The following is a 12611-nucleotide window of genomic DNA, read 5'->3' as shown; positions in this document are numbered from 1 at the left end:
TATGTAAACATCATTTTGGAAGCAAACTAAGTGGATATTGACAGCAGATGGCAGTCTTGGGTAAATTATTAGCGTAAACCTGCCTCACCTTTGAAAAAAGTGAGGTATGGTCTTCTGTTGTGTTAAGAATAACATCGGGTAAAACTGGAAACACTGGAAATGCAGATAAAGCAAGCCTGAAACATTGTTTGTACTCTATTTCAGAAAAAGAGGATTTACTTTGATAGAGGAGAAATATGCATTAGGGTGCTTCTCTCTTTCTGGAGGTTTTAAATTAAATATAAAAGTAAATAATAAATGCATCAGAAAGCTTATTTAATTTGTGCTTTTTTTTTTTAAGGGTAGGTGGTGTCACAGGTCAAATTCAGTTTAAAATTTTCCAGATAGAAAGATGTTTAGTTTTCATCTTGGAAAATGTAGACTTATTCCATAATAAGATTGTTTAATTGCATTTTTATTCCTTTATAAGCAAAACAGGTCATTGTCCTATAGGAATAATGGGCTTTCTGCACAGTTTCAGGAAGAAAAGAAGGTTTGCTTATGTCTATATACACATTCATTGTTTTAAAAAGTTTTCCTTGCTAACTTACAGCTTATAGCAGATATGAGACATGAAACAGATACCAGTACAGATGAAGTACTCAAACATTCTTCAAATTTATCATGAATATTTTAAATAAACTCTTCCTCTGACTTGTTTGCCCATGGACAGGTCACATAATATCGGTAATTTCCTCATAGTATTTGTCCTTTTCCGGTGAATAATTTTATCTGTATGGATGAAACAAATACTGAAAAACCTTTGCTGAGAGGTGAGAACACTCAATCATAAAATCTGCTAGTGCAATCGTAGGCTGTCTGAAGAGTTGTATTAGTGGTATTAGCTGTATTGTTGTATTAGTGGTATTAGCTGTTGTTGTTGTTGTTGTTATTATTATTATTATTATTATTATTATTTTATATTATTATTATTAGTTGTATTAGTGGTATTAGCTCCTTCTCCAAGTCCTTGAGACGCTCTCAACATTTCAGCTGTCACGGAGGCTGCATGGCACAACCAGACTGGGACTTTGCTGGGTGAGCCACGAAGAGCTTGCTGCTCACTTGCCCCAGGAGTGTGCTTATAAACTCTGTAAATTCAGTATGGTATGCACATTAAAAAGAATAGTTCACAGCTTTACTGATACTTGAAAATTGATCCCGATATAAAGTATTTTGCCAATTTCTGTGGCGTATCTATTGGTAAAGAAAGATGCAGGCAGTGGCTCTGAGGGCTGCGGTTCTTTGCAGGTGAAGTGACTCTTGAACACATCAGTGAGCTTTTAAAATATCAGTGCTCTCACCGTTTCCAGTTTGAAGGAGGATATCACTGTTCCCATTGTCCATGGGAAGGTTTGAAGCTGACAGAGGACAAGAAAGATGTCACTTTTGGCTAATAAGTTACTAGTAAGAAGAAAGAGGAGGAAAGAAAGCTCTAACTATGTTTTCACAGGAGTTCTGGAAAAAAACAATTTCCATGTAAGTTCCAGGCCTCCGAGAAAGTGAAGTGGGATAAGCTGTACTTAAGTCCGGGTTTGGATTCTTCTTTATTTCTTATAAATATTAGCAGAGTTGGAAATGTGTCTTCTTCCTAATGCTTCAAAAGAAAGCACCTCATCGTTCAGGGTACTTTACCATTTGAAAAGGCAGGTCTTTCAAAAGTTGCCAATGTGTCTTTTGCGGATACATGGATTTCAGGAGAAAGCGAATGGCACAAAAGACTTCTTCAGCAGTTTGTCATAATATTTGTTACAGTTTTTGTTCTGTGCAAGATGTATGACTGTATTTCCCTATAGGGGAGTAGTTTTTTCCACTCTTCCTCTCCTTTTGAATATTTTAATATTACAGCTCTTTTTTTGGCCTCTACCCCATCTACCACTGCCTTAAAAAAAAATAATAAAAACTGGAGAATTAGAGTTACTTTGTATTACATTAGCTGGCTGCTGATGAAATTTTGAGTGCAACTTTCCCTCTCTATGGAACTCGCAACAGCAGCTGCCAGGCTGAGACCGGTATTCCTTGAAAATGGATGATTTGTCCCCCCGCTGTTGCCAGCGTACAGCTCTTACACAGCTTCTAGGGTGAGGTATCGTGTTCGGTTGCTTGTGTGCGCTACATGGAATAGCCAACAACGACGTACAAAATTTAAGGAAAGATGAAAGGCAGCAATGAGAGTGTTAGGAAAATGTTTCTTGCTTTTTGTAATTTTTACAAATTTGAATTTACGGATTTACAGTCAGTATTGATGAAAATAATACCGTCTAGGGAAGTTGCTACTTGTAAATAGATCCTTTCAGTGCCTTCAGTGGGTAGCATGGGGACCAGCCATCTTTTTTTTTTTTTTTTTTTCTTCTTCTTTTAATTGAAGAAAATTCTGTATTAATTTTTCTAGTACTGGCATTCTTATATCTTCACTTTTTATCTTGCATTACTGTCCTAACTATAAAATTAATCTGGTCCCTTTGTGGAGGAATTTCGACTGCTTTACATTTTTATTTGTGCATGCCTTTGGAACTACTAAGTTCTTGTATTACTAATTACTATTTCCCGTGCACATCCATTTGTTTTCTAGGTTTGAATTCTCTTTCAAGTAAATAGCATTTCACAAATAGAATGTTATGAACAGTTGATCTGTTAAAGATGAAGGTAAATTGATAAAAGTGAATCAATTAGTAAAAACAGACAATCTGAATATAATTTTAAGCAAAGATGTAAGCTTATGTGGCCTCTTACTCTTCTTTTACCTGACGTTAGTAGCATTGCCAGTAATGGCACTGGTGTTGTCATTTCTATATACTGCATAAGGATTCCAGGTGACAAAAAATAAATGCTTTTTTTTGTGTGTGTGTCTTCTACAGGAGTCTGTCGTGTAGCCACCTGGGTTTTTGATGCAGTAGAACAATTCTCTGTGAATTTGACTGTGACGTTTTGTGGTTGTGTTTTTTGACTTTCAGTATTTCAAGTTGATCCTGTAGCTGTTTGGAAGTAGTAGACCATCATACCATACATTAAACAGGAGCTTTTCTTTGTTTCTGAGAGGGGGATGTGGCAAAATGATTTAAGGACGGACTTAGCAGGAAGTCTTTTCATTTTAGTTTTAAAATATATTCTTGGCTCTGGAGTGGAATCGTGGTCAAGGTGTTTCCATATTAAAGTGCTGTGTTAAACAGCTGTAGAGGAAAAATCACTGCAGCTTAGCTTTGTTGGCATCAGGTGTTGTCAGTAGTTGTAAATGGGAAAAACATGTTATGTTCAGACTGTAGTCTGCAATTAATGGATATTTTAACCATTTATTTTGAGTGATTATGTAAGAACTACTTGTTTGTTGCAAAATGCGGTGTTTAATTCTTTGCTGGTGCCCTTGCAGGCAAAGGGGCTGATCTGAGCAAGCCACCATGTCGAAAAGCAAAGGACATACGGAAAGAAAGAAAACTGCAGAAACTCCTTCAGAACCAGAAATGTGCATCTGAAGGCTCTCCGCTTCAAGCAGGAGATCAAGTTTTCCTCTTGCAAAACTCTAAATCTAAAACAAACCAACCTAAAACCCTAGAAGACTTCGTTTTTGTCTCTTTACCTGATGATGCACCACACAAATTAGAGGTAAAGTCTCATTCACTGTTGTTGGAGGCAAATTAAGGAAAAGTCTAGTTAAGGAGTTTTTGAAATGCTTGAGTGTTGAGTATTTGTGACTTTATGGAATGGTTATAGTTTAAATCTTGTAATATATGTGGTACTGCATGATATATATATATATGGTGCAGCTGAGCTGTGTGTAGCCACAAGAGGGTACTCTTGCCCTTGCTGTCAGTCGTAGCAGAGGCCAGTACAGTTACCAAAACAACTTGTAAATTGATTTCATACAGCATGACTTGAAAATGAAAGACTTTGAATTAACTGAGTGTTGAATGATGAGAGAGATTCAATATTTAGTTCTTCAGTATATAAATACTTAAACTTTCTATGCTAATGAATCTTGACAAGAAAGCAGTAACTGTTCATAAAATTAAACAGATAAGAAGATAGTTGCTCTTTCTAAACGTCATTGATATGTGTTGATGTCTTTGAAAGCCGTAAAAGTGATGGTAGAAAAATTTGCTTAATATACTGGTTGCCATTAAATCTATTAGCAATACGGAGACAGTCACCTGGAAGACTTTTGGACTTTCTAACCCATAAAACCAATTTTTTTTTTTTTTTTTTTCCTTCCTGGAAGCTGGAAAACTATCTGAATATAAGTATTTTCCTGGAGTTACTATTATCAATGATGATATTGGAAGAGAAATTTTTAATAGTCTTTTGGTAATTATTCAAAAAGATAGTGATGATGAGTTAAAAGATTCACCCTGAATAACTGACAAGAAGCCATGAAATTGATCCATCTCCCTAACTCCTCCGGATTTGCTGATGAGTTGTATAACAGAAGTACGATGGCTTTGTCTGAACATCTTCATTTGGAAGATGCAGGGAGAATTAAAAGGAGGATGGTTCCAGCAGTGTTTTCCCAGATTGTCTTTGCTCCTTACTGTGACTGTCAAGTGTGGTGTTTTGGTTTTTTTTTTTTTTTTTTGATCAGAACCAATGCTATTTGTGAAAATAGAACCATACTGAAAATTAAGTGTTTTTTGAAATGAACATGTCCTTAAATATGCTTTAAAAGAAATGCACTGTTGCTCATGTGATGGCATTCTTTTGGTTAGGGAGCAATCATTTTTACTAAGAACAATTTTTAATTTGTAGATTTTTTAAAAATAATTATTTTAGTTTTGTATGTGTAAGGGTGGTGGTGGGGAAGATGGATAACTTCCTATTACATTAACTTATAATTGAATATGGAAACATTGTTTCATCTTCCTCTTTCAATTTGAAAAATAACAAGAAATCCCTTTGGGATTACTGCAAAAAACCATGGTCTTTATCTAAAGAGCACAGATATGAGTCTTCCAAATGCATGGGTCCTTCAAGTATTTTTCAGTATAGTGTGAAACTACAAGAGAAGATTTTAAAAAGTACAGAAAATCTCTTTAAAATGTCAATCGGCATACCATTTGTTGGTTTTATTTCCTGCAAACTATTTGTGTAGTTATTCTATACGCATTTTAGCCATCTTAATTTGCAGTTTGAAAACCTTGTATGTTATTCAGCGTAAATACAAAAGTCTTCAGTAGCCTAAATTGAGCTGAAGAATTGGAAGGCTATTGGCTAATATTAATTACATTGTTAGGGCCTTTGTGCAGGAATTCAAAATTTCTCTCTGTTATGATATTTGTTTATGTATAAATATATAGTTATTGCATGATATTGTAATAATAAATGTGTTTAACTTCTTCTGAAGGTGAGGGTGGTGAGATCATCTCCACCAAGTTCACAGTTCAAAGCCACATTTCAGGAGTCTTACCAGGTCTATAAACGTTACCAGATGGTTATTCACAAGGACCCACCTGATAAACCAACTATAAATCAGGTCAGAAAGCCAAATGAATTTTATGCAAAGCTCAGCTTCCCCTCCATTTCACGTGTCTTGTTTCTAGGAGAAACAAATGTGGATTTCATATCCATTGTATACTCAGGAGCATGTAAAATACTGTATCAAATAAAATCAACGTCCTGAAAGTGCAAACTCTTTTGATATCTCTTTGTGAGTGCCACAAATATTCGGTCTTAACTGCAGACAAAAAAGTTAAGGAAGTTAAGTGGGGATGCTATTGGGTAAGAGATGGAGAGGATGAGGCTTTTGGAGATAGATATTGTGGGCCTTATAAATACAAATCTCATAAGAACTAAAACCAGCTGGACACTTACCCTGATAACTAGTCTCATTGGCTTTGGTTCGAATGCTTTCATAAGGAGGAACAAGCATGATCAGGCCCAACACGTGAGTGAAGAATTTATCATACGTACAAATTGTTGGTTTAAGGTTCACAGAAGTTTTATAAACCTCTTCATTTTCAATTTAAGCCCTTCAAGAAGTAATCAGTGCACTCCATCTAAATTACACATCGTTACTGCTTCTTGTAATGAGCAGGCGGTGTGTAATAGTTAACTGTCAGACATATTACCTCTCTGATACTATGAAGAAAAAAATTCAGGCGATTGGAGAAAAAGTATATGTAGCAAGAATATGTAATTGCTAAACTGGGGCAATGAGTGATGTGCCATTAAAAATAATACATTTTAAAAGTCCTTGAGACTGTACAATGAGAATAAAATTTGTGGTTGATTTCTTAGATAACTTGGTCAAAAAACAGGTTGAATAAACTGATGCTTTGAAGTGTTCTAGTGTTATACAATTTTTATTCTTTAATGAAAGTATCAACAGTCAGTTTAAGCTTAGGGTTAGTTGTCAGACTTTCCCCTGTAGGATTTTCTTGTTACTACGTTTAAAGTAGAAAACTGACTTCAGAGGCTTTGAAGTGGATAGGAGGAGGTCTTTCACTAGCCTTACCTTCAGAAGCATATTATCTGATTATATGCACTCAAAATAGTATGCTTGTATTTTCCTTGCTCTGAAGGTGAGGTTAGTTCCTGTCTCCTTTGAGGACCCCCAGTTCAAATCATCCTTCAACCAGTCAGCCACTTTATTTGCCAAGTATCAGATGGCTATACACAAGGATACACCTTCTGACTGTGGCGAAAATGAGGTACAGTTCCCTGCATGCCCCTTTATGAAAACATTTTTTTTTTTTAATGCACAGTTAAATGATGGGAAGTGGTGTCTCTGAGAGGGATTCTAAATACTAAAATATTGCAGTTTCCATTTGGGAGGGAAAGCATTGTGGTTTTCAGCAAGCTTCTGTTGCAGGCTTCAGCCCAAGGGAAACTGAGCTGAAGCGGGAGGGATTATGCACCATCATAACTTAAAAAACTGTTAGTAATGAGTTAAGTAGAGCTGCTGTGTGTACATGATGGGACTGAGATCTCCACTGGAAATGGGATAATGGTATGGAAGTGCTTTTTTGATGGCAAAAGCATCTTCTGCTTTAAAGCTGTTTGGTACCTTTTCCACATTTCTCCTTAATTTTTTGTTGTCTTGCTTAATTTAACAGGTGAAAGTTTTTAAAAAAATCTCAGTTTTATTCACATTTCATTGCTAAGCATAACTCTCAACTAGAACTCTCCTTTGCACTAGAAACAGTGCAAAAATATTCCCACCAGCTCATTGTCTGAGATTCAGTGAGAGTACATTGCATATGAATAAAGCCTGCTTTTAAAATGGTATTTACAGGATGCTAGTCCTAATCTAATAAGTAAAAAAAAACCAAAACAAAAAAACACCCCACCAATCTCATAGGGTTCTAAACAAGCAGCTATTCTGCATTTCTCTGGCCGGTGGCACAACATTAGCAGAATTAACAAAACTGCTACCTCCGATCTGTCATTTCTGTCTACTGCAACTGTAAGACTTCCATATTGATCAACTCTCTAGTCAGACTTTTCTGCTTTTGAGAGCAATACTTGCAGAAGTGATACCTAGCAAGCTGTGGCTGCTTTCCAGGTAGAATAATAAAACCACGTAATCATTTTTGGCTTTAGTTCAAAAGAGTGTAAGGAGAGCTTTTTTCTGAGAACTCTGTAATGCTACTGTGGAAAGCCATAAAATTTATTCCACTTTGTTTTGTAAAATAATAGGACTCATAACAATAAGTAGTAGTCTCTGCCCTTTTTATAATTACTGACATAAATTGGGTTAATTACAATAAGGTAAAAATTGGAAACATGCCAAGAAAGATTGAGCTATTTACTAGATTTGTACCAGGCTTTACCTGGCCTGATTAGGGACTTGATTTTTTTGCTACGGTGAATGTATTTCAGCCCTAATGCTTACATATAGCCTATATTCCACCATGCTTTTGCTCTGAAAATCTTGTTACTGCAGAGAGGGTGGTAAGAACTTCATATCCTTACTTATTCTTTGCTTAAAATTATGGATTTTTTTTTAATACAATCATTATATCATGAAGAATCAAGAGCAAAATCATGATGGCTGCTTGCAGTTCAGTTCTGAATAGCAGTTAGCTCTCAGTTCGTCTAATCTCTGTTTGGGTCAGAGTGCGTGGCTTGGTGTAGACTTGGCTTTGATGGCCTTCATCACTCCTGGAACTTTGTTTTTTAACTGAGGGAGTCTGGGGAGGAAAGCTGATAAAGATGCATTAAGGACAGTTCTCGTTTCCACCACCTTCAGGTGTAAAGTCTGTCATGGGAGTTGCTGTTGAACAGGAAGGAGATGGATTTATATTCATACTGCTAATAGTTTAATGGATTTTTATCCTCTTTTTCCTTGTTACTTGCCATAGGTGTTTCCCTACTCTGCCTTTATCTTCTCTGTCTCATATTATGTTTGTTCAGGCTTAGTGTAATATTCCAGAGGAGACACAGAATCTTCTCCGAAGCTTCTAGTAAATGTAAAATCTCAGTCTGATGCTGATGGCTGTTAATTTAGGTCCTGCTTTAGCACTAGTAAATTGTCGTGTGTGTTCATGTGACTACCTGGCTAAGAAGGTCTTTCTATTCACAGGTAGTAGGCACTAAAGCTCCGTCACTTCAATCAAAACCATTTTCTATTTGATCCCTGCAGGAAGTAAACTGAAGAATACTTTACACAAAATATATTTTTATGTAGATTAGAAGACTTTTTTTTTTTTAATACTGAATTTCTGTGGGAGGAGAATTATCTGAGTCACTTTTAAGAACAGAAGATACCAAGTAGGGTAAAATTGATCCAAGTTATTGAGAGGAAGGCTGGAAAATGCTGTTTGAAAGACCTCAAACTTTTTCTTCTTCCTGTTTTTCAGACTTTTTAATATATCACACAGACATTATGGAGCCAAGCAGTTCTTTAAGTAAAGGTAGAATGAAATTCTGTCCTATACACAGGGCTTTTTATCAGGGTAGTAACAAGTCTGCTTTGGGCTTTAAACTGGCAAACATCCAGGAATTTTTTTTTCTCTAAAAATTAAATTTAGCTTTTAATCTGTGCAAGGTAATATATCTGTGTATGGTAGGTGAGCCTCCTTTTCAGGGAGAGTCCTGCACACTTTTGTGTTTGGAAAGTTTCTAGTTTAGGAAAAATATTTAATTTTACATTTGGCTGAACACTTCATATTTAGAAACCTGCCTATATTTAAATCCAGAATCCAACAAAAATTTTTATGGGACATATTAACAACTTCTTTTTGGAATATATTCTTAGATTGTCGGCATTACAATATACTCTCTGCCTATATTAGCTGCTAGACTAGTTTAATATTAACCTTACTACATTAAAAGGCAATTTTAGGAACAGATTTAAAATTGTGATTATTTGAAAATAACACTAATGCGGCAAGTTATAAAACAGTTCACAATATTAACAAAAGTATGTGAACTGTGAAGCCAGTTGTGCCTCAATGAGTGTGAAAGAAGGCCCTCTCTTGGTACCTAGGCAATGTCTATACATCTTTTCATCAAGATTTTATGTGAGAAAGGGGAATAGATAACTTCCAGGACAGAGAATCCTTTGAATACTTGACACCAAAGATTTCTTTGAACTTCTAGACACGCTCTGGTTAGTGCCGCTTTGAGACCAGTGATAACTGGTGTTTCAGTGCCCTTCAAGATGGTGGGTTCTTCTGAATTTTGCCTTTCCCTCCCTACTTTCTCCTCCTTCTTCTGCATCTCTGATGGAGACTGCAGTAGCACCAATAACTGTGTGTTCATTAAAAAGAATTTATTTTGAGATTTTGCTGGGGAGAGTTCTGTGATGCATTTTGATGATGCAGTACTGATTCCTGATTGAGGCAGTTAACTTCTGTTTGTTTTAATAAAAAGCAAGGTAGAAATTTCATAGTGGAATAAACTTTTTTCCAAGTCTCAGAGTTGGTGTTACCCCTGTGGTGATGAAACTTGCCTTTTCTATGGAAGCATCATCACAGCCTTTAGCGACGCTCTCATTGGCGAGTACAGGATTTGGTAAGGTAGAACTATATTTGCTATCTGCCAAATAAGTTAATATTCTAGGAACGGTTTTGAGTATCTCCTTGCTCCTGGAATTAAAACCAGTTTAGCTTGCAAGTGAAAATTTTTCAAATGTTTTTATCTTGACATAAAAGCTACAACTCTTTTCTGCATAGGCTTTTAAACTCTTGATTATCACCTTTTCTCTTAGTTTGTCTCGTATAAATTGAATTTCCCTTGGAAATCTTCTCAACCCTCTGAAAAACCTTTGGTCAGTTCCTACAGGATTCAGCTTCACAACTGCCCTGGTTGTCTCTGCGCTTCAGAGTGCAGTCGAGTACTGATGTTACGCAAAGTTGTTGGCACCTAGGAATGTTTACGTCAGCGTGTTTTTGAATTGGTGTCCTGAGGAAAAACATAGCAAATGATTTTCTAATTAAAGGTTGCTTCATAATACTTAAATACTGCTGCGGAAGAACTGATTTTTCAGTTTTTCTCTGTGGGAACACAAAACCTTATTAAGCTGCTATGTAAATGCAGTCATCCACTGTTTTAGTGATACATGTGCTTATCTTAAAAAGAGTTGTTGGAAAAAATCAGAAGAATTAGGGGGAACCTCAACAGATTATTAAGTGGTAAAGTATAGATAGCTTCTGAATGAGGTAAGACACAGTCACGGAAAATAGGTGTATCGCTGCCTATTGGAGAAGTTTATCCAAGGCTACTCTTGAATTAACCAGGTCTCTGAACTGCTCATTTCTAGAAACTGAAAATGAGCAAGAGAAGAATCTGTTTTAGTGTTTATCACATTCTGTGAATTTCTTCTGGCCCTTTATGGAAGTACTGTACACGGACCTTTATCTCGGGTCCAAGACGGTAGCTGTCATGTACTGTTCCCAATATAATACAGCTATTATTCAATAGCTTTTTTTTAATTTTCCCCCCCCTTAAAGTAGTGGAAGACTATAATCATGTTTAATGTGAGAGTCTGTGTCTATAACATACAAAAAGTCACTAATGTAACCCATTGCAAGGATTTATTTAACATGTCTACAAGTTACCTGTTTGGGTTTTCATCTGCTGGGGTGGTGGTTATATTTATTTTGTGAAACAAGTCAAGCTATAATGAAAAAAATTGAAATCATGACAGCTTAGAAAAACTGAAAAAGGGAGACTCCTGTAATGAACAGGAGAGGAGATAGTAGGCTGAGCATCCCTTCATTGAACAGGCGTTGTTTCCCCTGTATTACCAGTGGAAGACTGGTTGAACACAAATTATAGAGCTGATCAGCAGATCAAGAGTACCTTAATTATGCAAACAAATTGTATGTGTGGAGGTTGGTCCACCTTTTTTTCTTGATTTGTCATAAGAAATATAATAAATCATAATATAGCTTTGCTGTAATAGTTCATGCACAGAGAAATGGATAAATATGGGTTTGGAACCTGTTCGTTTTTTTGTTTTTTTTTAAATTGAGTAACTTTTAATAGCATTTGGCTATATTTCTGGGAGAAAATGCATAGATTAGTGTATAGAAGGGTGATCTGAGAATAAGACAGAAGAGTGAACTTTTTACGTGTCTTGTATAATCCCAAGAGGCAGAAATACGCTGATAATTGAATCAAGCGCTGGGGCCAGGCCGTGCCAGTGGAGGCAGCTTTCTCTACAGATGTCCTGCTGTCTGTTAGTCTGGTTTTACCTCAAGGAGCAGGCAAGACTCTGACAGTGACCAGGTAGTATTTTATGCTTTAGCTTTGTAGAATTACAGTACAAAAATCTGAAAACAAGATAGAAGCAGGGCAGAAAGAAACAAGATAGGAACAGTAACTAGCTCTGAGGGCATAGGCTGGCTCTTCAGATGAGAACATTGGATTTAAGGAAGCTTAGTGATAGCTCCGGCTTGTCTTCTGCTTTGCTAAGAGCAATCCATATCTGCAAACGTTTTAACTCTTGCTGAACAGCAAAAATACCCGTGTTTCTGTGTAAGAAATGCAGGGAGGGCTTTGCGGAATACAAATCACCTGGAAGATGCTATAATCCAACTCTACCCCAGCTTCAGGATGATTAAGAAAGTATGTGGAAATATACATGTAAATGTTATAGAACATTTTGCCACCTGCACGTCTCTTGTGTTTTAGATGAAGTGTCAAAATGTATTCCTTGGTATTTAAATGATAGATACAGATGTGGAACTGTGTAGCTCTGGAGGCAAAGATTTTAAATGAAATGAATACAGCAAAAACATTTCTTCTTGGCCCTTTAATCCCAAGAGGGAAATTTTTTGATCCCAGTGATGTAATCAATGGCTAATTTGGATGGGATTATCTCTAGCAGTTCTTCTTAAGGAAGTATCATCTCACCAGAGGCATTGCATTTCTGACCCAATGTTGTCCTTTTTAAAATGCTTCTTGAAGTCAATTATAGAAGCTGTCAACATATTTTATAGACACATACACATATATCTCTCTAAAAGCTCTCACTACTTTAGTTCTTTAGCTGCATTCAGATCTTGTGCTAAAAAAAAAATAGTGCCTATCATTCCAAACTGAGTTTTACATATAACATATTGTCATGTAAAAATTTGAAATGAAGCATTTTTTTCTTCCTGCCTCTTCTCCACTGAACTTAATGATGGATCAGG

General features: G+C 36.2%; 1 protein-coding gene across 19 annotated transcripts in view; it reads left to right on the top strand.

Annotated features, from left to right (window-relative positions):
* Positions 1-12611, top strand: part of ATE1 (arginyltransferase 1) — a 92560-nt gene that overhangs the window by 6633 nt on the left and 73316 nt on the right. For 13 of the 19 annotated variants that reach the window (XR_015706234.1, XR_015706236.1, XR_015706235.1 and 10 more), the window contains exons 6-7: positions 3407-3639; positions 6549-6677. Coding sequence is in view for 15 of the 19 variants with exons in the window: in XM_087764209.1 (XP_087620335.1) it covers positions 3407-3639; positions 6549-6677 (362 nt within the window). In the remaining 4 variants the exon portion in view is untranslated. Of the gene's footprint in view, positions 1-3406; positions 3640-5371; positions 5501-6548; positions 6678-12611 lie in introns of all 19 variants that reach the window. The other 6 variants (XM_087764208.1, XM_087764204.1, XM_087764211.1 and 3 more) reach the window with 2 other exon arrangements.

This window comes from Nipponia nippon, unplaced genomic scaffold, assembly GCF_047370975.1.
Source record: "Nipponia nippon isolate SJK-2023a ecotype South Korea unplaced genomic scaffold, ASM4737097v1 scaffold_3, whole genome shotgun sequence".
NCBI classification, from domain to species: domain Eukaryota; kingdom Metazoa; phylum Chordata; class Aves; order Pelecaniformes; family Threskiornithidae; genus Nipponia; species Nipponia nippon.
Note: the sequence above shows the minus strand (reverse complement) of the source record. Positions and strands in the feature narration are given on the sequence as shown.